The 22,465-nt window shown below is 37.1% G+C and overlaps 2 protein-coding genes across 3 annotated transcripts; one reads left to right on the top strand and one right to left on the bottom strand.

Moving 5' to 3' along the window:
• Positions 1-1,991: 1,991 nt before the first annotated feature.
• Positions 1,992-7,372, bottom strand: cdo1 (cysteine dioxygenase, type I). The gene is made up of 5 exons (XM_028578577.1): positions 7,082-7,372; positions 5,840-5,917; positions 4,958-5,115; positions 4,220-4,389; positions 1,992-2,970 (listed from the first exon to the last, which is right to left on the bottom strand). The coding sequence occupies exons 1-5, from the start codon at positions 7,249-7,251 to the stop codon at positions 2,941-2,943; spliced, it is 606 nt and encodes a 201-aa protein (XP_028434378.1). The 5' UTR covers positions 7,252-7,372; the 3' UTR covers positions 1,992-2,940.
• A 2,903-nt stretch (positions 7,373-10,275) lies between these two features.
• On the top strand, positions 10,276-22,159 carry ap3s1 (adaptor related protein complex 3 subunit sigma 1). 2 transcript variants are annotated; one of them, XM_028578857.1, is made up of 6 exons: positions 10,276-10,577; positions 14,835-14,926; positions 15,549-15,660; positions 15,766-15,837; positions 16,912-17,019; positions 21,327-22,159. In XM_028578857.1, the coding sequence occupies exons 1-6, from the start codon at positions 10,509-10,511 to the stop codon at positions 21,453-21,455; spliced, it is 582 nt and encodes a 193-aa protein (XP_028434658.1). In that variant the 5' UTR covers positions 10,276-10,508; the 3' UTR covers positions 21,456-22,159. The 2 variants fall into 2 exon arrangements, with proteins under 2 accessions (XP_028434658.1, XP_028434659.1); XM_028578858.1 differs by lacking the exon at positions 10,276-10,577 and adding an exon at positions 11,061-11,145.
• Positions 22,160-22,465: the final 306 nt, after the last annotated feature.

Raw genomic sequence — 22,465 nt, 5'->3', positions numbered from 1 at the left:
AGGCCATCCCATGGTTGACCAGGTACACAGAAAACCTGAGGATATGTATTTATCAAACTCACCTCCCCCTATACACTTTGTGCTTCCAGCAAAGGCAAATAATGATGAAATGTGACTAATGACGTACGTTTGTTGTTTGACCAAACTGCCCATTTGTGACACGAGTGAACTGAAGAGGTTGGATGTTCTGAAATTGACTAAGAAGGGACACGAATAAAGGCAGTGAAATCCATGTTGTACAGAATTTACATTTTAAATGCCACACAAATGCATGCATCCACAATTCAGTTTGGATCAGTAGATATTCCTGTTGTTGACTTTTAGCGGGGCTGACTCAATTTCATTGTCTTGCGGTCACTGCAGACTTTATTTTATATTGCTGCAAACAATGCACGGAGCAGCTACTTATTAGATTACATTAAACTTTATTGTCATTGTGCAGAGTACAAGTACAAAGACAACGAAATGCAGTTTGCGTCCAACCAGAAGTGCAGAAAAGTGCAATGTGATATTCAAGTATAGACAGGTGGTGCATAGGCAGGAAAAGAAATATATTGCAGTGTTATAAGAGCAGAATAAATATGGCTATGTAATATGAACAGTATATGAACAACATGTGCACATTTTAACTAATGGTACTGTTATTTAATTGAAATGCATTTATTTGCCTCTTTTGTGATTGTTTTGTGATTGTAAATTGTTGTTTTATTTAACATACTTGTTCTGCTATCTTGGCCAGGTCTCTCTTGAAAAAGATTTTATATCTCAATGAGACTAACCTGGTTAAATAAAGGTTAAATAAAATGTACAGATATGTGCAATGTAGTAGCAGTGACATTATAATAGTAGTAAGAATAATATAGATATATGCAGTGTATTAGCAGAATATATAATAAGAAAAACAGAATAAATATGGATATTCTGTATGAACCATATAGACAGATATGTACAGTATGTACAGCTAAGTGCAGTGTGGTAACATTATAAGAGTAGTAAGAATAAGTGTGAAGAGCAGTAGATTATGGCTATGTATATCTGTAATTACAGTATGTACATTTGTAAATAAATAAATAGAACAGTACTCAAGCTCATTTAAAAACCATAGACTACAAAGTGCATTTACCCTTTTTTTCACATATTCAAAAAGACAATATAAAAAATAAAAAAATGTCATTGAAGAGGCCAGAGGCCATTGGGTTATAAAGTCGACACCCTACAATATATATATATAATGTAATATTTATTGGTCAAGTTAATGACCAATCAATAGTTGCCTTGTATCAAAGTACAGAGGGCAATGCACGCATTAGTTTGCTTGCCAGGCTGATACCAGGCAGAGCTTATCTGTTAAACAATTTCCACAATTCCACTTTTATGTGACTACCGAGATTAATGAACCTTTAGAAGTTGCTAGCCAACTAAAGATAACAAATGTAAGCGTTTATACAGCATCCCACACCAAAAGGCACACATGTATTGGTTGTTATTTTGGTGTTTGACACTGAAGGTTTTACGGGTCTACCAAACAAGCTCTGTGCATTTTATGTGCTTGTTGCATTCGATTAATTAAGTCAATTAATCTGTTGATTATTTTCTCAATTAATCGATTAGTAGTAGTTTGATCTATAAAATGTCAAAACATGGTGAAAAATGTGGATCAGTGTTTCCCAAAGCTCAAGATGACAAAATCAAGACGACAAAATGTCTTGTTTTGTCCACAACTCAAAGATATTCAGTTTATTGTCACAGATGCAAGAAGAAACTAGAAAATATTCCCATTTAACAAGCTGGAATCAGAGAAATCGTACTTTTTTTTTCTAAAAAAAAAAAAAAAGACAAACTGATTAATCAATTATCAAAATAGTTGGTGATTAATTTAATAGTTAACAACTAATCAATTAATAGATTCATCTTTGCACCTATGGTACAGTATGAGACACATATAACCTATTACAAAAACACATAACACGAACAATGAAGACAACAGAAAATGAAGTTCTGTGAAAGGGTAATGGTGTTTAATGGTCTACAGTTATGGCCAGATTTATCATTTACTGCATCATAGGAATCACTTATGCATTTGACAGTGCTATGCTATGCTGTAAAAACTACACACTATATAAATACAGCTACAATTAAAAATATGCCAAAATCCTGAGAAAAGGTATGTGTTTTAACTGAACATATTGTCTGCTAATAATACAAAAGACTTTCTTGGTCAAAACTTAAGTACGAATACATTAAGGAGTAACACGGAAGCTTGCCGATTCAAACACTCTCTTCCCTGCAAATAAATTACAACCATAGCACTTTTAAAAACAACACAACTCTAAAGCTTTACATTTCTTTTTCCAAATGCAAATGGAACAGACTTTTTGTTAATTAGATTATACAAACAATGTTACATCATCACAATTTTCAACAGGTGTTAAGACAATTTTGAGTGGTCTAAATTGACAGTGATAACAGCTATAAAAATGCTCCATCGTTTACTATTTTCTTTTTCTTGAGATATGAAATTTAAACACTATTACAATATATCCCCCCCTTTTTGAAAATGCCAAAGCTCAGCTCTTTGACTATGGGCCATAATTTTTCAAAAGTGTTGTTACACAGGTCGTGGCTGGACAGGAATGTTGTTATTGGAAAAGGGTCTCCTCAGGCCTAGCAAACAAAAGGCAGATTCAATCCATGTCCAAGCCTATTCATGCATTCGTCCTGTGCTCATCAGTATTTGCCAAGCTCACACTGGGCAGCGATAAAGCCATTCTAATTACTGAGTTGTCCTTTTGAACCGGCCCCTCCTGATTTTTTAAATGGGTTGCTTAGTCATAGTAGGTCCACATTTTGCTTCCCCAGCAGTTTCCCTTGAATCAATTTTACAACATTGTCATTTTCAACACAACTGTCTTCCTCATGTGGAGCCTCCTTTGGTGACTATTAGTTGTTCTCTTGTGAGAATGTGGTTTCCTAAGAAAAGAGTAGAAAACAGAACAAGTTAGCCTGTGGGGTCAGGGCACTGAATTACGCATATACAGTATCTTGTCCTTTAAGCAACTTTAGCGTTGTCCTTACCCAACGCTAAATCCGGATATTTCAAAGTCAGATTTCAAATTTAGATTTAAATTAAGTTTTCCAATGTCATACAGCACCTAATTGGTCATCAGTCCAAAAAAAACAACCTCAGACCACAACAATTGTTGAGAGCTAGGGGCATATAGTAAGTTAAGTTCGTTGTGTACTTAAACTCACTACTATCTTATCTCCTCTGTTTGGTGTTGCAATCCAATGCACTGATTTGACAGTGTTATGGACAAGGTATGCTTATACAACTTTAAGATTTCAGATAAGACTACTGTTGTTGAACGGGTGCCAGAAACATATACGTATACTGTAGGTGCTCTTGTTTTTATGTCTTTGTGTTATTTTCATTGTCATTTTCATTATTTTTAATTATATGCGGGTCTTTGGATTACAATTTTAAAGGAAACATTATATCTAAAAGGTTAATTGGACTTAATTGTATTTTACTCTACTCTACGCTCTTACAAACTAACATTTCTTGCCTGCTAAAGCAACTTTTTTGTTGAGCAGCAGCAACTGGAAACACATGTAATGGTAAAGAATTGGAAAATGTCTATTAAATCCCTGAAACCTTAAGGGGGGCTGCTTTAATTGCTTATAGGCTGTGCTTAATGAGAGTAGCTAAATGCTATAAAAACCTGGCATTTCCTGCTCCTAAGGCAGGGGGTGAATAAGTATGTGTGTTCAATTAACTGTTTGTAGTAATCCTATGTGTGGTGGTAATATGTGATAATATCTAAAGTAAGAACGATCACATTAACAGATGTGTAGTTGCAGTTATGTATTAATATGAAAAAAATATTTCTGGCTCTAGAGTACTTTTTGTTATCTTCAACAAGAGAGGTTTGAATAAAGGAGTCTTTGTCTCTCTCCGTTCAGTTGTTGTTAACATCTACGGTGACATTACTTTAGGATGTTAGTGTTTTGCATACAATGCAAAAGGTTTTTTTTCTACTGTACTTGCCATACCATCACATATCTTTGGGTTTTAACTTCCCACATTTGCAGTTTCATGAATTCCTCTTACAGAATTTGACTTTGCAAAGTTTGCGGCGTCCAAAGAACAAGAAATACTCCCTGGTTACCGTAAATTGTAATAAATACGTATGTATTAAAGCCATAAAAAGTCCCTTACAAATGGAGTCCTCTCGCCCTTTTTGCTCCAGAAGGTCATCTTGACGGTGTTCCTGTGCCCCGTCCGCTGGTCAAACGTCTGGCAGGACTGGAAAGGGGGACTGTACAGGTGCAAACTGGCTGCACACTCTGTGTGGCTGCCATTTTCCACACGATGTAGGCCAATGGAGTCTAGAATATGCACAAACACACATGAAAAACATTCATTTAGACAGCGTTTGCTACTTGAATGCTGTGAAATGGGGCTCAGAGGCCATTCCTGGCAGTGCTGTAACCAAACATTACACCAGGGCTCTGCTGGCTTTGGGGAAATACTCAGTCAGCAGACATTTGGGGGGTGGAGACCTGAATACTATTCATTGTAAAGTTGTAACAACCGTCTGTTAACTCCTGAGACCAGTTTGGCATTACATAATTGCAGAGGTTGGAAACTTTGGTATTACTTTGCGCTGTAAAAAGTGATACACAAATTACACAGTGGCAAAGACTCCTGACTGAAGCCAGTCGGAGTTTCAGAGATACGTAATACACATCTCATGTGGGACAGAACATGTAGAGGATGGTTGTTCTATTGCACTGAACACAGCATATAATGTTAATGTGTCACCACATTAAGAACCAGTTTCTCACCTTACCCCCACACACACAAACAAGTATTAATAGTATCAAGACGTTCTAATACCAAATGGCCAACTCTAAGAAAAAAGAAAAGAAAAGAAACAATTGTCTGGTTTCTCACCGTTTATGTAAGCAACCTTGTTTTCTTGGAGAATTCTCTGTGACTTCTGGACCATTTCTCCTTGTGATTTACTGTCCGGCCACTCAAACATCGTCTCCTTTAGTTGACCCTGCAGCAGCTTCATGAAACAATGGGAGTCTGTGTGGTCGTGGATGCTACTGCAAATCATAAAGAAACAAGCAAGCATATAGTGTCAGATATGTCACCTTCATGACCCTCGGACCAAAAGCAACATTCCAAATCTGTCCTGTATTTTTGGGATTTGGTCAAAAGGTGAGACAGTTTTCAAAACTCTGGATCTCTTCTTCTTGTGTTATAAAATTCTGACTGTTCCTCCAGACTCCAGATACCAGATCCATGCATAATATAATGTAATGCAATTACAATATTGTAAGTAATAAACCATAACAATTACATAACATTTGGAACCGCTCTTGCCAGCTGCTTGTCAAATAATATGTAATCAATATTATTAAGACATTGATATTATCAACCCATAACAAACTTGATTGAAATGAATCTTTCCGTTTCTATACTTCAAGTGTTCAAGTGACATTTGCTGACAAAGTGCTACATGCGATAGATATCATCAAATAAAGTCTATTTACACAACCTTTCCGTCTGTCTGTAGAACATTGGACTCTCTTATCTCTATAAACATGACACAATAATTGCCAGAGAAAATCACTTGAATTTGCAATAGAGTTTAAGCAACTGGTATAATAGGTTTACATGTGTTGTAATCTCTAATACCTTGATACAAACTTAAAATGAGCAAAACCTCAATCTGATAATATTGTATTTTGCAATCAATAAGCCACAACCATGTTGAAGTTTGTTTTTGCCATGTTAATTATACTTATGGATGTGGAAGCATCTCACCTGCCGTGGCCTTCTCCCCAGCACAGAATCATGAGGTTGAACTTTCCGTTACCCTCATCAACCAAGTTCCTTGTGTACCTGCAAAAGAGGACGATTCCTTTAACACACAGGGAGACATACAGGCATTGAAAAGGTCTCAAAGGAGTCCAGGGGAGAGCTTTTTGTTAAAAATTGTAAATTAAATGTAAATGTTAAGTTAAAGTTGAGACATGAAACAAACCAGTAGAAACGTGCTGCTTTACATTGAATAATTAATTCCAATCATTTTAGGACAAACCAAAATCTCAATGTGAGCACCAATAGTCAAGCATTATAAAATTGATGTCAAATTATGCCCATTTGATTTCCATTTATATGGCTAATTCCAGTTTCGACACAGTAACTATATTGTTTGATTACTTACAATGCTCTACTTATAATAATTAGTCTACTCTTAATATACTAATTATATATATATATATATATACCAATAAAGTGTTTGTTCAATTTATTTCCGATTCAGATAACGTACTCATATCATATAGGCCAATCTGCGTCATTGCTTGGTCTTTAAATATTGTCGATACTCAGTCTCCAAATATGTTGGAGGCAGCTGCGGCCCGCCCGCCGGTAGACAGCAGACAGCCAGCCAGTCGGGTGTGTGTCCGTTCTCAGTGTTGATTGGATGGCCCACTCACCCTCCCTCCATTGATAACTCACTAATCAAAACACTGGAGCTATTGAGAACGTTTGAATAGAGCTCCCAAAATTTGTCGTGAGAACAACCCCCCACTGCAGAGTAGTATTTGTATAAAAAATAAGATAGAAGAAAAAAGCTGCTATTCTGTACGAAAACAACAGCTGGTTTTCATTCAAATATAAGAACGATGATTTTTTAAATTATACACATTTAACAACTGATTGTATGGATTTTATAAATGCATTCAGTTGGCAAACTTTATAAACAACCTATATTCACCTGTTTTTCCAAGTGCAGTTTGACTTTTTAGAGCAGCCATCAAAGGTGCTTTTTGTAATAAAAAGTAAGAGCAGCAGACATAAAATTCAGACACCATATGTAAGTAACAAGTAAACTATGACTGAAAAGAAACTAGTTTAAACGAGTTAAAACAACAACACACTAGGCCAAGGTGATAGGCAAGGCTACAGAGTGCAAAGTGCATCAACATAATACATGAGTTATATCTGATTAATAAGTTGCTGTAAAAAATCAGAAGCATTATCAAGTAAACTTGTTTTTACCTGTACTGGTCAAACTTTGCATATTTCACCCAGTCCTGAGGATTGCTGTCATATGCTTCCATTATGTCTTGGACCTCCTCAACATTGATGCTGTCACTCTCGAAGATTTTATGCAAGATTTTGATCAGGTCATCCAGAGTTTCTGGCTTCACTACCTCGGTGTGCTCCATCTCTCTGCAGAAGGTTATTTCAGATATTTCTGTTCAGCTAAAACAAAAGGTTTCTCTTACCAACTTTCTGCAGTGGCTTACTTTTTATAGGCTAGCGCCGCAATTTGGGAGCAAGCTGGTGTCGGACTGTACCATTATGGAACAAGGTGAACGCCCACAGCACATAGTCTAATTAAATACATTTGTTATTAGCACATAAGGAAATATTGCTAAAATATGTGGCTGGATCTTACCACATTTACTCTATAGAAAATATATAACTTCTGTTTTTTATTATGCATGTTTTCATCAAAATATGCACTCATTCCACACATTAAGAACTTGGACTAATCCTCTTTGAGTCCAATTCCACCACGTTGTCACACACCCTCCCCCTTTCCCTCTCTCTTTCTCACTGACGCGTTTCTCCAACAACGTGGAGAGCATACGATTGAATGGTATCAAGAAATGTTTTGAGAAACACAGTCTTGTTTGCTGGCATGTAGCCTGTCTGGTTAAATAAGGTTTATTTGTAGGCCTTCAATCACCCTTGTTTTGGTTGCATTAAATAAGAGATTGTGACTTGACTCTTGCAATGCATAACAGAATGGATACACTAAGTAGTCAACCAAGCTCTAGATCATGAACAATGTTCAAAAGGATGAAAATGCTAACTATTCAAATATCTAAAGGGAAGAACAGAACACAGGGAAAGTGATTCAACACTAGAAATTCATAATGGTTTAGGCTACTTAAACTCATGTCCTTGTCACTTTACACAGAAACGTTGTCAAACCAAACAAGATCATTTGATCATACCTTAAAGCAGTGGTTCTCAGTGGGGTCCAGGGGACCTTGAAGGGGTTCCAGGGGGTCCCCAACAAAAAGTGGAAGAATTTATTTTCTTATTTTCTTTATTTTAAGTAACACAATGGCAGAATGTATGATCATTTTTCTCATGGGTTTTATTCACGTTCTGTAATAAAACATCTAAAAGCACAAATACTATCAGGTAGGGGACCCTGGGACAAGGGTCCTTGATGTGAAAAGGTTTGAGAACCACTACCTTAAAGAGATAAATAAGACAAGTATAGGGTTTGTGAACCATTGTTGGACTAATTTAGCCTTTGTTTTGATGGGAACATATTCAATAAAATAAAATAATTCCCATATTAAAAAATAAAAAGTAAGGGATAGCCCATTATAAGTAAAATGTAGGTGTCAGACTTAAAAGTTCTCGTTGTAGAGCAGCTACATCTGCTGTTGGTAAATAACTCCAACACTGAACCTATTCCATCTAAAATTAAAAGTTTCAGCTCAGGAGGCACATTGAGTAAATGATTTGACTTGCCAGCTGCCTGTAGATGTGTGATGTACAACGTGTAATATGTGCATGCTTTTTTAAGAAAGAATCTGACGACAGTCAGATACAAGGAGAGATGCTCCTTTCCATGGTTTTGATAGCACATCCAACATCCTGTTATGATCATGTCCTTGGCACCGTATGCCAGTCTAGCTCTCGCAACAGCAGTAAACCATAAATCATTCTGAATAAGCATTCTTTCACGTAAAAGTAAGTCATTCACACTTTAAGGTTCTCTGCCCATTTAAAAAGGAGGAGACTCACTATGAAGAAAAACAACCTGGAACCTGATGCAGTAGTTTCAGATCATATATGGTTCAGATAAATGTACACAGCCTTTGTTGTCGCATGCTGTTGAGCAGTGGTTGCTCAGAAAAACAACATATCAAATACCACTGCAAATGTCAGAGTGCTCAGTTGGAACTTTATGTACAATGTCTTGCTGAAGAACACTTTGACAGGAATGGAGAAATTAAAGGACAATGCTTGAGTAGGAACAGCACACTTCTCACATTTTCCAGAAATGGATAAGTTAAAATTATCTACATATTACTGGTTACCACAGAAAAGGGTCAGGAGGACCACAGTTGAGCTGGGATATTCCAGCAGCAAATCTCAACATGTGTCAGTCCGTCAAAGGGAAATCTTCTCTGGCTGAGGAAGTTATTCAGGGCTTCATGTTTACAGACAAAATGGGGAGACTGCTCTTTAAATCAGATGTTGATGTCTAGAATTTTCTTCTGAGCTGCCACATCATCAATTCCAGATGTACTGTTACTCCACCTTGTGGCCAAAACATAAACCGACACTACCCATCTAGAAGGCCCTACCAGTGATATGAGATACTAAACTGGGACAGCTATACATAATAAATGGCCTAATGGGAAATTAGATTTAAACTAGTTTAATGTTTTTGTAGATCTCAAAAAAAGATTGCAGCTTTTATATGACGTTTGTTTAGCTGAAAATGAGCAAGGGTTTCTTCTTGTTCTTGTCTCATACTGCTCTGACAACGTCACATTTCATGTCTGCAAGATCTAGGAATCCACATGGGTTTGTATCTGAAATACAATTACACTCACAATTTGGACACAGGTGTTTCTTTGTTATTTATTTATTTTTTTAGTAAAGTTCACTTTTCTGAATGCATGGTTTTATTTTCATCTGCTCATACCAACAACAGAACAGTTATTGACTGACTAAAACATTTTTTTTTCTTGGGGAAATACCATCTCCATAACTTTAGACTTTTCTCAATTTATGTGAACATGTACGCATCTCTAAACCATCAGTGTGACGAAAAAAGCACCAAAAACACACTTCACTTATAATTTTTTTTTTAAATGCGTTATTAAGTACAATTCTAGTTACTATGTGTTTATTGTGAACCGACTGAGTTATTAATGAACCAAATAGGTTTACATTTTAGGGCTCAAAACAAGTTTCCACTTAAAATAAAATGATTTAAATAAATAAATGTAGAAATAAACAAAACACTGAATCTTTTTCAAAACACCAGAAGTTGAGAAAAGGCTTGACATATTTGAAATAAATTATTTTTCGGTTTTACGCCTCCTCATGGATGATCTGAGTATCACTCTAGAAATAAATAATCACTTGTTCCCTCCATAGACAGTTCGCACGGCAGAGGTTTGAACCATCGCGGCTTCTGTAGCAGGAGGAGGAGGAGGAGGAGGAGGAGGAGAGCAATGACTGGTCAATAGATCCTTTGACGTGGAATATTTCCGTAAAGAGACGATGGAAGAGTAGCGCGTAGCTCCAAGCTATCCCGTATTAACCTTAAATCGAAACGGGATTTAGCCCTGAATCCCACTCGGATCTGGGTTCACGGGAGTTGACAGACAACAGTCTTTCACAGACTGACCCCTTTCTGTTCCCCCGCCAAGCTACAATCATGATAAAAGCCATTTTAATATTCAACAACCATGGGAAACCAAGGCTTTCTAAATTCTACGAGCATTATGTGAGTAACATGTTATGTATTTACATGTTTCATTGTTCATAAAGGTTGTGATAGGCCAAGCTGAAAACAGCGAATTAAATGCCTCAAGCAATGGCTGTTGAGATACTTTGTTTGTTTTCTTAATGCAAACCGAGGCAGACGTAGCTATATCTCAAAGATGCATTCATGTTGTTGCAAACTGTTTGAATCGGAAGGTGTGTGGACTTTACAACCGCCCTGTGATGTGCTGTTGTTTCAAACGGACCCTGGTGTAACGTTAGAAGATGTCAGTCTTGAACCGCTGTCCTTTTTAAGCATATGAATAATTAAACGTGTGCAAGCCGAAGCGAGGCTATCGGATTTCCGGCCGAGCCTGTATGAACGGGATTGTGCCCACTTGTCATGTTAAATCCAGCTGTTGGTGATGAGCACAGTGGAGTGAGTTCCCTCCGTTTGTGTCACATGCCTTCTTTAATAACGCCCTTGTGAGTGTCCCGTGCTCCCTCCAGACTTTCACTGGTTCAGTTAGCTTCACTGTCCTCATACCTACCTGCACTGTCCGCAAACTCAACAAATAAGCTCCATGCAGGTATAGCAACTAACAGGTTATGTAATATGCTCTGTTGAGCATGCTGTGTGTGCTTGTTCTTATAATTGGATTTTAATGTCCAGGTTGGCTGCATGCCATATTGGTGCTACAATAGCACGTTGACTTAGATCATGCACAGATGCTGTAAAACATTTACTCAAGTACTGTATTTTCAGTACATTTTTGAGGTGCTTGTACTACTTGAGTATATCCTTTTTCTGATACAAAATATCATCAACAAAGAAATTATGTTATATTACAAGCTACCCAGCAGTAGGCCTATATAAATTAATTGAAATTAGTCCTACCTTTACCAGCTGCAACATTAAAGTGTTGAACACATTAATGCATTACTTAGCCTATTATACAATAATATAATGTAAATTATTCTGAAATGGGCCATTCTGCATAGTGAGTACTTTTACTTTTGGTACTTTGATTGGCTATATTTTGATGCTAATACTTTTGTACTTAAGTAAAATGCTAAAGCAGGACTTTTACTTGTAACTGAGTATTTCTACACTGTGGTGTTGCTACTTTTACTAAAGTACAATTATATATGAGTACTTCTTTCCCCACTATAGGTTAGTACACTGAATATCTTTGGTTTTTATTAGGGCTATTGGAGTATTTTCCTAACCGATTCATCAGTAGGTCTGTAAAATGTCAGAAAACTGTGAAAAAGGCTACAAAAGATTTCCCAGAGCTCAAGGTAACATCTTCAAATTGCTGTTTTTTTGTCCGACCATCAGTACCAAACACAAAATGACTTAGTTTACTATCGTTAGGCTTTAAGACAAAGAAAAGCAGCAATGTCAGATATGAGTTGAGACATTTTTGCTTGATCAATCATTCAAACAATTAATTGATTATTGAAAAGTTGTTTCAGATCTAGAATTTGGACAGTAGGTCAGGTACATTTAACGTTATACATTTAAAGATGTCCCCTTCGGCTCTGGGAAACAGTGATTGGAATATTTCAAAGATGAAACCATTAATTGAAAAAGGTACAGGCGGTGGCCGGGTTGGCTCAGTGGGTAGAGCAGGCACACACATACTGAGAGGTTTATGCCTCGACGCAGAGGTCCAGGGTTTGAATCTGACCTGTGACGATTTTCTGCATGTCTTCCCCCTCTCTCTCTCCCCCTTCTCACCTTGTTGTCCTGTAAAAAAAATTAAAGGTGGAAAAGCCCCTACTCTCTTCACTTAAAAACACAAGGCAGAACATAGTTGCTGCTTTTAGCATGTCCCAATATCTATATGGTGCACATGGTGTATTTCATACATTGAAATTGATTGGATTATAAAAAGGCTATGTAGACACAATCTGTTATATTAAAAGCTGAGGTGTCAGCTTACTGGCTGGCAGAATATAACATTTCATATGTGTGGCTAGCTGTGTTACTGTTTTTAGTCAGTTTATTTGAGTTACCAGTTAGGCTCCAGTGCTTTATTGTATAAAGAAATCTAATATATACAGAAAGTGACAATGTTAGAGCTGCAAATCTTTGTGTTAGCCATCACAAGCTTAGAATTTGTGGTTACACTTTACTTTAACCGCCCCCCCTTTTTAGTATTCATAAGCAGTATATAAACATTATGGTTATACATGGTTTATGAGTCATGACACACTATAATGTAGTTGTAAGCAACTATAACTCCTCCTGTGGTCACCTGTAAGTGGAGGATAGTGTATGAATGAACAGATAAAAACACTTAAAAATGTCCTTATATGTGCTTACAATTACATTAGTGTGTTATAAAGTATTTATAACATCAATTTTCTGGCCTTTATTGGACAGTTTACAGTCAAGATACAGACAGGAAGCATAGTGGGGAGAGAGAAGGGTATGACATGTAACAAAGTGGCGATGTTGCCGTTATATAGCACGCATCTTAACCATTAGGCCACCTGTACTGCATGCTAGGGCTGGACGATTAATCGAAAATTTATCGACATCAAAATTCTGAAGCTGTTATCGACGTCTTTTTCCCATGACGATAATTCCGATAATTTATTCCTATTGATAGGCCTACTTTCTCCTTAAAAACATTCTACGGCGTGTGAAGTCACGTGACTTTGCCCGGACCAGTCAGCTGCACGGAAAGCATAATGGAGGATAACTCAAACACAGAGTCCGAGTCAACAGAGCAACTTGTGCCCCAAAAAAACGCAGTGTCCGTCGTCTGCAAACATTTTGGCTTCAGAAAAGATGATCTAGAACAACTTGATTAATTATCATTCATTTATCGTTAACGAGGTAAAATGTGAAATGAGTCGTGATTTTGATTTTAGGTCATATTGTGCAGCCCTACTGCATGCCTTTTGAATGTAACTCTTCCGCAATGAAATCAGGGAAGATGGGTGTTACTGGCTGTTTAAACTTTGCCAACATTTAGAGGAAGTTGCGGGTTCAGAAGGCCAAATGTGGTCCATAGGTATGGGAACCACAGTCCATTAAAACCAAACAACATAAACCCTTAACACCAGAAACATCTTGATGAGAATTTTAAAAGATGCTGCTTAAGACTTTTCAGTCTTACAGCTGTATCATTAAACAGTGAGTACTGTAACCCTGCTACAAGTCATGCTACAAGCCACATGACCGATACAGTCTTCCAGTCAGCTGCATACTGGACAGCCTCTTCTCTCTTTGTGCTCACTGACCTTATGCACCCCAAGAGGACATTAGCACCCTTTGGTGAGGCTGGCTCAGTGTTAGAGAGGCACACAACAAGGTTTTAACCATTGTTGACTTTTAATTGAGGATTTTAAGGTTAGATTAAAAACGTCAGACTGGAGCTGGGCAATACATCACAATCTTTTTGACTAAATACATCAGTGTCGATATTGCGGTGATATTTTAGGGTTGACAATTGGTTGTGATAAATGATCATCAGTAATGTGGATATAATGACTAAGTAGATAAAGGCAAATAATGGATAAGCTACAACAGTCTGGTAAGTTCAGAAAATTACATTACTTTACTATAATGCAGCCTGTAAAACCAGGAAAAGACAACACTTTTATCATATTACGATATCCAAAATTTAAAGACGATATCTAACCTCAAATACCGATATAGATGGGATACCGATATATTGCCCAGCCCTGCGTCGGTCAGACGTTTTTGGATGCTTTCTCCTGGATCTTGATTGTGTATTTTCACTTTCATTTTTATCAACTAAATGATGTAAAAAAAACGCAACACAAAAGTCTGATATTTAGAAACCGCATGAAACTTGGATCTGTTTTTTGTGCCATGGAACTTTGGGACCCCCTATTAATTCAGGGATTCTTCAACTGTGAGTCCAAACTTCAAGCCTTTTGGTGCTTGCAAACATGCCCAAGGATATTTGAGGTTTTAAACAGAATCTCATCCATCAGCAAACAATAAGATGAGCCTGCCTTGGTTCAGCTTGTACAATGACATCATAGCCTGTGGGCACTAGGTTATGTTTAGATATGACAAAGAGAATGATTAGTATGTAAATCATGTTTTTTCACTCAGAACTAATACATACATTTTAGAAAAAGAGGTGAGGGGAACCATTTATTTACCCGACAACCCAGTCTTCTGGATAGAAGTAATGAAACGGTTGACTGGAAGCAATTAGGTGCACAAACAACACATTATTTACCATCTTCTCTTCGTTTGACAATCTCTGTTTCCTCATCCGTCCTGCAGAATGAAGACACAGAGCAACAGATCATCAGGGAAACCTTCCACTTGGTCTCGAAAAGAGATGAGAACGTCTGTAATTTCCTAGAAGGTGGAATGTAAGTTGGGAAAGTGCTTTAGCTCGGCCTGCTAGTGCATAAGCAAGTGACTGTGTCTACATGTGAGAGGAAGTAAATACATAAAAGTAGAATAATTTACTCTGACGCAGCAGCACAGGAATTCATTCCACCCAAGGGAAGCTCAGAGGGCTTTATGAATGCCAATCAATTGTAACAATGTTTGTTTGAAGTTCATCTATCATTCATGAATGAGGAACAAAGTAGTTGTCGTTTTACCTTGTGAATCTTCCCCGCGTGCACTTACTTTTTTTTTCCTCTCTGGGGAGGGTTACAACATTTCCTGTGTCTTAAGCCATTTTGGCCTCAGAGGTCAAACCTATTAACAGACCGAATAATCATTAACTTTCATATCTTCTCATGTTAGCATGCCCTATCTTTACATAATGTTGATTCATGAGTAAAAACATCCGGTTGTTTCTCTCCCGATGTTCCTCTGGTTTCATAACATGTTTACAGCATGTAGTGAAACAGACAAAGATCTTTTTGTAAATGTGCTGTAGTCAGTGATTAGGTAATGATCATTGTATTTTATGTTTTAGCATGTAATGTATTCACTCAGGACAGGTGTTGGTGTAATGTGTCCTTGTCCCGTGTGTTTCAGGTTGATTGGAGGATCAGACTACAAGCTGATCTACAGACACTACGCCACACTGTACTTTGTGTTTTGTGTGGACTCCTCAGAGAGTGAACTAGGAATTTTAGACTTAATCCAGGTAAACCATAGTGTGTCTGTTACCATGTGTCTTTCTTTTTTTGTTTTTGAGGTACAATAGATGGCGAGTCTGTTTTTTTTAACGTTACATTTCTTCTACTTTCAGGTATTTGTGGAAACGCTGGACAAATGCTTTGAGAACGTCTGTGAGCTCGACTTAATTTTCCACGTAGACAAGGTAGGAAGTACTTTTAATCTGTTCGCCTCTTTGTGATGTTATATATTTATAAAACTGCTTGAATGTTTAATCCTAGAAAGTAGAAATGAGTTGTACTATTCAGGCCGAGTTGTTATTGTCTCAACACTCATCTGATGACTTGTGTCTTGTGCTGTAACACATTTTCAGTGACTTCCCAGATTTTGTAGTTGAGCAATTTGTTTTTCATTATCGAGTTGTCAATTGATTACACATGCTGTATTGTGTGTTAAAAGCAACTTTTATGCTGCAATTTAGAGCTGAAATGGTTAGACCATTAATTGGTTTAATCAATTAGTTAATCAGCAACTATTTTGTTAATTGATTAATCGTTTTATTTTTCAAGCAAAAATTCCAAACACTCATCTTCAGGAGGGTTTGCTGCTTTGCTTTGTCTTCTACGATCTTATGTAAAGTCAAAATATTTGGGCTTTAGGCTGCTGCTTAAAGCAATTGAAATATGCCACACGATGTTCTTGTAATGCTTTTATAAACATGTTATACTATTTCTGACATTTTATAGAAATATAGAAAGAAAAATCTCAATAAATTTATTCTTATTGCAATTTTGATTTCAGCTGTTATGGTCTTGCAGCAGGGTTGGCCCAAGTCTTTTCAGAGTACCACACCTCCAATGTCAATGTTGTCCAGTAGCATTAATAAGCAGTATATTAACCAATGGTTCATACCACATTACAATGTAAGCAGATATATGTGTTTATTAATGTATTTGTCAACTCCTCCTGTGGGCACCGGGAAGTGGAGGCTGGTTTATAAAAAGATAATGAATGACAATATAGTAAAACACAATTCTAATAGTATACAATGTATATTCAGAGGAGACGTTATAATTGATGAATACTTCATATTAATAAACACATAAAAATGTCCTTATATCTGCTTGTAACTACATTAAAGTGTGTTGTTATTATTAGATGTTTGTTTACTGCTTCTAAATGCTAAATAAGGGGATTTAAAGCACATGCAAACTCAATCCCTGCAAAAAAATATTTGTGTAATGATATTAAAACATGTTTCACATCTTATTTCTCTCAGGTCCACAACATTCTGGCGGAGATGGTGATGGGTGGGATGGTCCTGGAGACCAACATGAACGAAATCATCACACAGGTGGATGCCCAGAACAAAATGGAGAAGTCCGAGGTAAGCCTGACCCTGCCCGTCCGCTGTATGTATGACTTGCCCCTACTTCCAATACTCTCTGCGGTATCATATACAGTATGCAGGCATGTGTGTATGCTGCACCCTGCATGCTACTCTCCAGTGACCATGTGGATGCTCCCCACCTACTCTTGAGTGTTTGTGCTTTTGTGTTCGCCCTCTCCTCTCGCTGCCGCACTGCTCTCAACACAGGTCAACACTCAACATATCTTCTCCCATATCCCTCAGTATGAAATACAGCATCATAGTCATCACTATTGTTATTATTATGGAGACTTAACTGTACCATTTTCCAGTGCCTCTCCAGAATCCGTGCCCTTTGAATCTCTCACTCACTCATGTGACATTTATGTCATGTAGATTTGACATATATTCATTAAAAAACAGGCTGGTTGTAGGCTGTGTTTTACAGTCCTATTATTCTAGAGGAGAATGTGAATTGTTATTTATTGTTGGAGTAAATGCGTTTTTGTTACATCTATAAGCCAGTGTCCTTGCTTAGATATTTTGCCCTATGCAAGGACATTGCTTTGCTTGCCCTACAGCCTCTTGCTAGCAGATAAACATTCATTTACTTATCGGAAAGTTTTAATCCGACAGACAGCCAGAGACAATTTCATGAAATCACTTCTGTTTTGCATAATGTGGATTTTAGCCTCTGATAGTCCTAAATGTTAACTGCACTAAAGATTTGGCCTTGTTTTTAAATGACTTACAACGCACTGCAATGATGTCTTAACATTGAGGCAATGTTTTTACGTATTCCTTTTTCTTCACTTGCAATGAGAAACGCTGACACAAAGTTTGTACAAAATGTGCTGTATATTGTTGCTTACACGATGTAGTGAAGGGTTATAAGCCAGGGTTTTAACTGGCTGACAGCAATTGTGTGCTCATCATTTGTATTTAAGTGTTAACAAAGTAAACTTTCTCTAATAATCTGACCTGCATTGTGTGCTTTAATGAGACAGGATCTTCTTTTTGATTGATGTTCTGCAAGCAGTCTTTAACTGTTTTACAATCATCAGAGCTGCTCTGTCCTTTCCTCTTGGACCTACCCTAGACTGCATTGTGCTTTTCAAACCGATGCTAATTAAAAATGACATTGTCCATTTATAGGTCAGTGTCTGGGGAGCAAGGAACAAGCTGTTCTCCTCCCAGATTGGCTAAAGACTGATGAAGTGGCAATAGTGTTTTTTCAACAAACTTTCTCAATTAATATCTTAATTTATTTTTTGCTATAAAAGAAGAATTGTGGGTGAAGCTTTAGATCACTTCTGGCATTAAATATGTGGTCTATGATAGGTCCTTTCATTCTCTACTGTGGAGATAAACTGTAATTACTTTAATCTGCTTTAACATTCCTCATTCCTCTTTTTCCTGACCCTGTCTAGTTCTTTCCATTCTTCTCTCTCTTTACAGACGTTTATCTTTCAGTCTACCAGGCAGGACAGGTAGACACAGGTACTGCTAAATTTACAACCAAGTACTGTAACCTTAACTGAAGTTTACTTCACTCCCCGAGTCTCACCATATGGCCCTCCATGTAATAGCAAACTGATGTCACTAACATACAGTAGGAATCTTTCATGGCAGACCCAAAAATGTTGCCACTGGTGAATTTATTAAAATAGATAATAAATACTATCTTTGTTAAGTTTGTAATGTTGAACTGCTGTTGGGACTGTGTCAGAGAGGTGGTTGTTCAAATCATTTTTGAAGCTGTAGTTTGTTGCGGTGTTTTATACATGTAAGGTGTACGTATTATATTGTCCACCCACTGTAGTTTAAAGAAATATGACTCTACGGGTTAGAGAGGCTACAGAACTCTTGTTTTAGACGTATCTTGAAAGGCCTTTTATTTATAATCTTCTGAGTTCTTTTACTCATTTTTAGAAAATGTTAATTATTTAATTAGATTTGTCTTTTTGTGTTATCACATGTAACTGTGATACTATCAAAACTTTTCTGGCCTAAAATGGTGCACTATATTAAAGAAATAGTTTGATATTTTGGGAAATATGCTCATTGACTTTCTTGCTGAGAGTTAGATGAGAGGATTGATACCACTTAAATATCTGTATGGTATATGTAGCTACATCTACAGCTAGTTAGCTTAGCTTAGCATAAAGACTGGAAACTAAAGGAAACAGCTAGCCAGGCTGCAAAAATTTTGAAGACTCATGAATATTCATTATGGAACTCATCCCGGAATGGCTAGCCTGGTTAAGTTTAGGCAATAGGAGGGTTGTGTTTAGGCAAGAGGAGCGGGATTGGTTATGGTTCGGGTAAGTATGTCAGGACGAGCCAATCAGGGATGAGTCTTACCATTCTGCAAAAAAAATAAAATTTGCAGCCAGGCCCTGTCAAAAGGGACCTACAAGCTCTTCTAAAGCTCACTTATTAACAGTTTATATCTTGTTTGTTTAATTTGTACAAAATCCACAAATGTAAAAATTGCATCTTGTCATTTGGTCGGGACAAGTTGCCAGGCAACCAGTGGAGCCAGGAAGTTACTGGTCCTGGCAAAGTAATCGTGGACAAATAACCCCGGGTAAAATGACTATTGTTATTTTCACACTTAGATTTTTGTACAGGTCAAACAATTAGTTATAACCTGTTAAGTACAGTAGTGAGCTTTAGAGGCGCTAGTTTGGACAGAGCCAGACTAGCTGTTTCCTCCTGTTTCCAGTCTTTGTGCTAACTACATATTTACCATACAGACACGAGAGTGGTATCAAGTTTCTCATCTAACTCTCTTACATGGAACCAGAGAATCAAGCCATTGTCTTGCACTACCCAGCTGGTGATACTATTTCTGGACTTATTAGTCACCCAGCATTTGATTAACAACCCACTATTATGGACATGCACAGTGGGTCTCCAGGCTACCCACTGTGAGGAAAGAAATATCTGGAGTCTGACTCCTGAATACTGGGCCCATGTGCTGGATCAGCATTCCTCTTGGTTAACACCACGGTCATCTTTCCTTCTAACACAAGTCTCCTTGAGTTTTGGCACAGGGAGGAATGCCCCATAACACAAACCGTCTGTTGAACTAACCTTGTAAAAATAAGTGAAGTAGAAAAATCTACATTCCAGACATACTCTATGTGTGTCCTATCACTCAATGATTTACGAGGCTACTTGTTTGAATGTGAGAGACAACAATGAGGCAATGAGAACATACAGTTCTCTGCGGTTTAAGCCTTTTGGTCATTTTTGGGTCTGTCTTCTGAAGATTCAGTTGGGGGATCTCTAACTGCAGTGATTCTCAAATGTCTGCTCACACTTGAGACCAAAACATCAAATCATTCACTCTTCACAGATGTTTTATTGCTCCAAAAAGCTAAACTACCTTGGTGCTTTCCTTTTAAAAATGCTAAATTGCTCTTATACAGTTTCACATTGAGATTCATTGTGTTAGAGTGAAGTGCCTCCTCTGTCCCTGAGAGTAGATTTACCATTGTAGTTTAGTACTACTAGGCTAACAACCTTCTCATATCATTAGTAGTTAACACTATTGGTAGATATTCTTGTTCCTCTATTCACAAATATGTATTTAGATAGCTGCAGTCATGTGTAGTCTTTCCAGAAGTAATTTAACCCACTAGAAGCACAGTGTCATCTGTATTATGGCTAATATTATGTTGACATGTTTTTTTATTTATTTATTTATTTATTTAATGCACACATTCTATACATCCATACATATCTATCCAAAACATCATTTCCGTCTTCATATCCAAATCCATTTTTTTCTGCTTTACCCAATTCTCTCCTTGCATTTTTACCCTTATCGGTCCTCAAGAGTCCGGTGGGTTCACTTTCCAAGCAATGCTGCCTTTTGTCCATTTGATGAATGTCCAGTACTGCTCAGTACATCAAAATCAGTGAATGGTCTAGTACAGTGTGTCCTCACAGTTGATTCATAATTGGCTCTGGTTGTGATGTAAATCATTATAGAACAAAATAATGCATGTGCATATGAAGCTATGAAGGCATTTGAATGTACATTTGCACATGTTGTCTGTCTTCGTAGCTGTCAGTGCTTTTGCATTTTGTCAGCAGTTGACTGTTTTTGTCTAGTACTCTCTTTAGCAGCGTCTGTGTGTGTGTGTGTCTGTCTGTCTGTCTGTCTGTCTGTCTGTGTCTGTCTGTTTGTGTGTCTAATATCACTGTTCAATGTGATGTCGTGTACAAGGTGTTTTTTTATTTTTTTATTTGCTGATTTGTATCTTATCAACCTTCCATGTGTGTGTTTTGTGTGTGTTTGTGTGTGTGTATAGGCCGGTATTGCAGGAGCGCCTGCTCGTGCCGTATCAGCTGTAAAGAACATGAACCTCCCGGAAATGCCCAGAAACATCAACATTGGTGACATCAGCATAAAAGTGCCAAATTTACCCTCCTTCAAATAGTGGCAGCGAGATCCTGAAGCTGCAGATGTCAGCCAATGTTTACCGTGATGCAATCTGTTTACCAAAACCTCAAATTACTAACTTTTATCAAAAATATACATCTTGAAGGTACTATGTGCTTTGACACTCCTTGTTTTGGTGTTATCTCTTTGTTTTTCCTATTAAAGAAAAGAATGTTTTACGTGCTTTGAATTTCTGTTGGAAGGAAAAATGAAGTATTTATTTATTTGTGGTACATTCCTTCTGCCTGCTGGAGGTTAACCCTTCACGTTCAGCTGCTACAGTACAGATCTGTGTCAGTTTATAGCTGAAATAATTTCACTGACTCCAGTGTTTACTTAATAGAAAAGGTGCGGCAGATTGGGACGTTTTTGGACAGTCTTATTGGTTTGGTTATTCCAGGCAAGAGAAATCAATCAATGGAGGAAAGAGTATGAAACTATTTTGAATACCAAATTGGAACAGGTCTGCTACAGTATTGAAAGTCATACAAGCTTGTTTGTAAAATTAGTGCATAGAATATTATATTGCATATATGCTGTGTGACAGAAATATGGATTATGCTGACATGATTATCTCTTTTCTTATTTGTATGCAAAATATTTTTAAATGATTTATCATGTCTTATCAAAAGATTATCTTAATTTTAATCTGTGCATGATTCTTTCTCTTCTTTTTCAACATAATAAACTGTCGAAACTCAACCTTTGTGTTGCCCTTAATTTATTGTATTATCTTATATTATTAATATGTGTTAAATACATGTATATGTATATTTATTGTTATGTTTTACAATACTAAAAGCGTGTGTCCGGTTATCACTTTAGGTGACTGACATGTAGTGAAACATAGCATTAGTAAATCGTACCACTTTCTAAGGTGGCTTTTATTAACAGTTTACACAATGTAAATGATTACTGTAATTTTTAATAAATCCCTCACTAATGCTTTATAGATCACTTACAAGCCGTTGATGATAAGAACATTTCGGGTTGTGAATACTCCTTGCC

Source organism: Perca flavescens, chromosome 5, assembly GCF_004354835.1.
Source record: "Perca flavescens isolate YP-PL-M2 chromosome 5, PFLA_1.0, whole genome shotgun sequence".
Classification (NCBI taxonomy): Eukaryota; Metazoa; Chordata; class Actinopteri; order Perciformes; family Percidae; genus Perca; species Perca flavescens.
The sequence above is the reverse complement of the archived record's forward strand: the minus strand, read 5'-3'. Positions and strand labels throughout refer to the sequence as shown.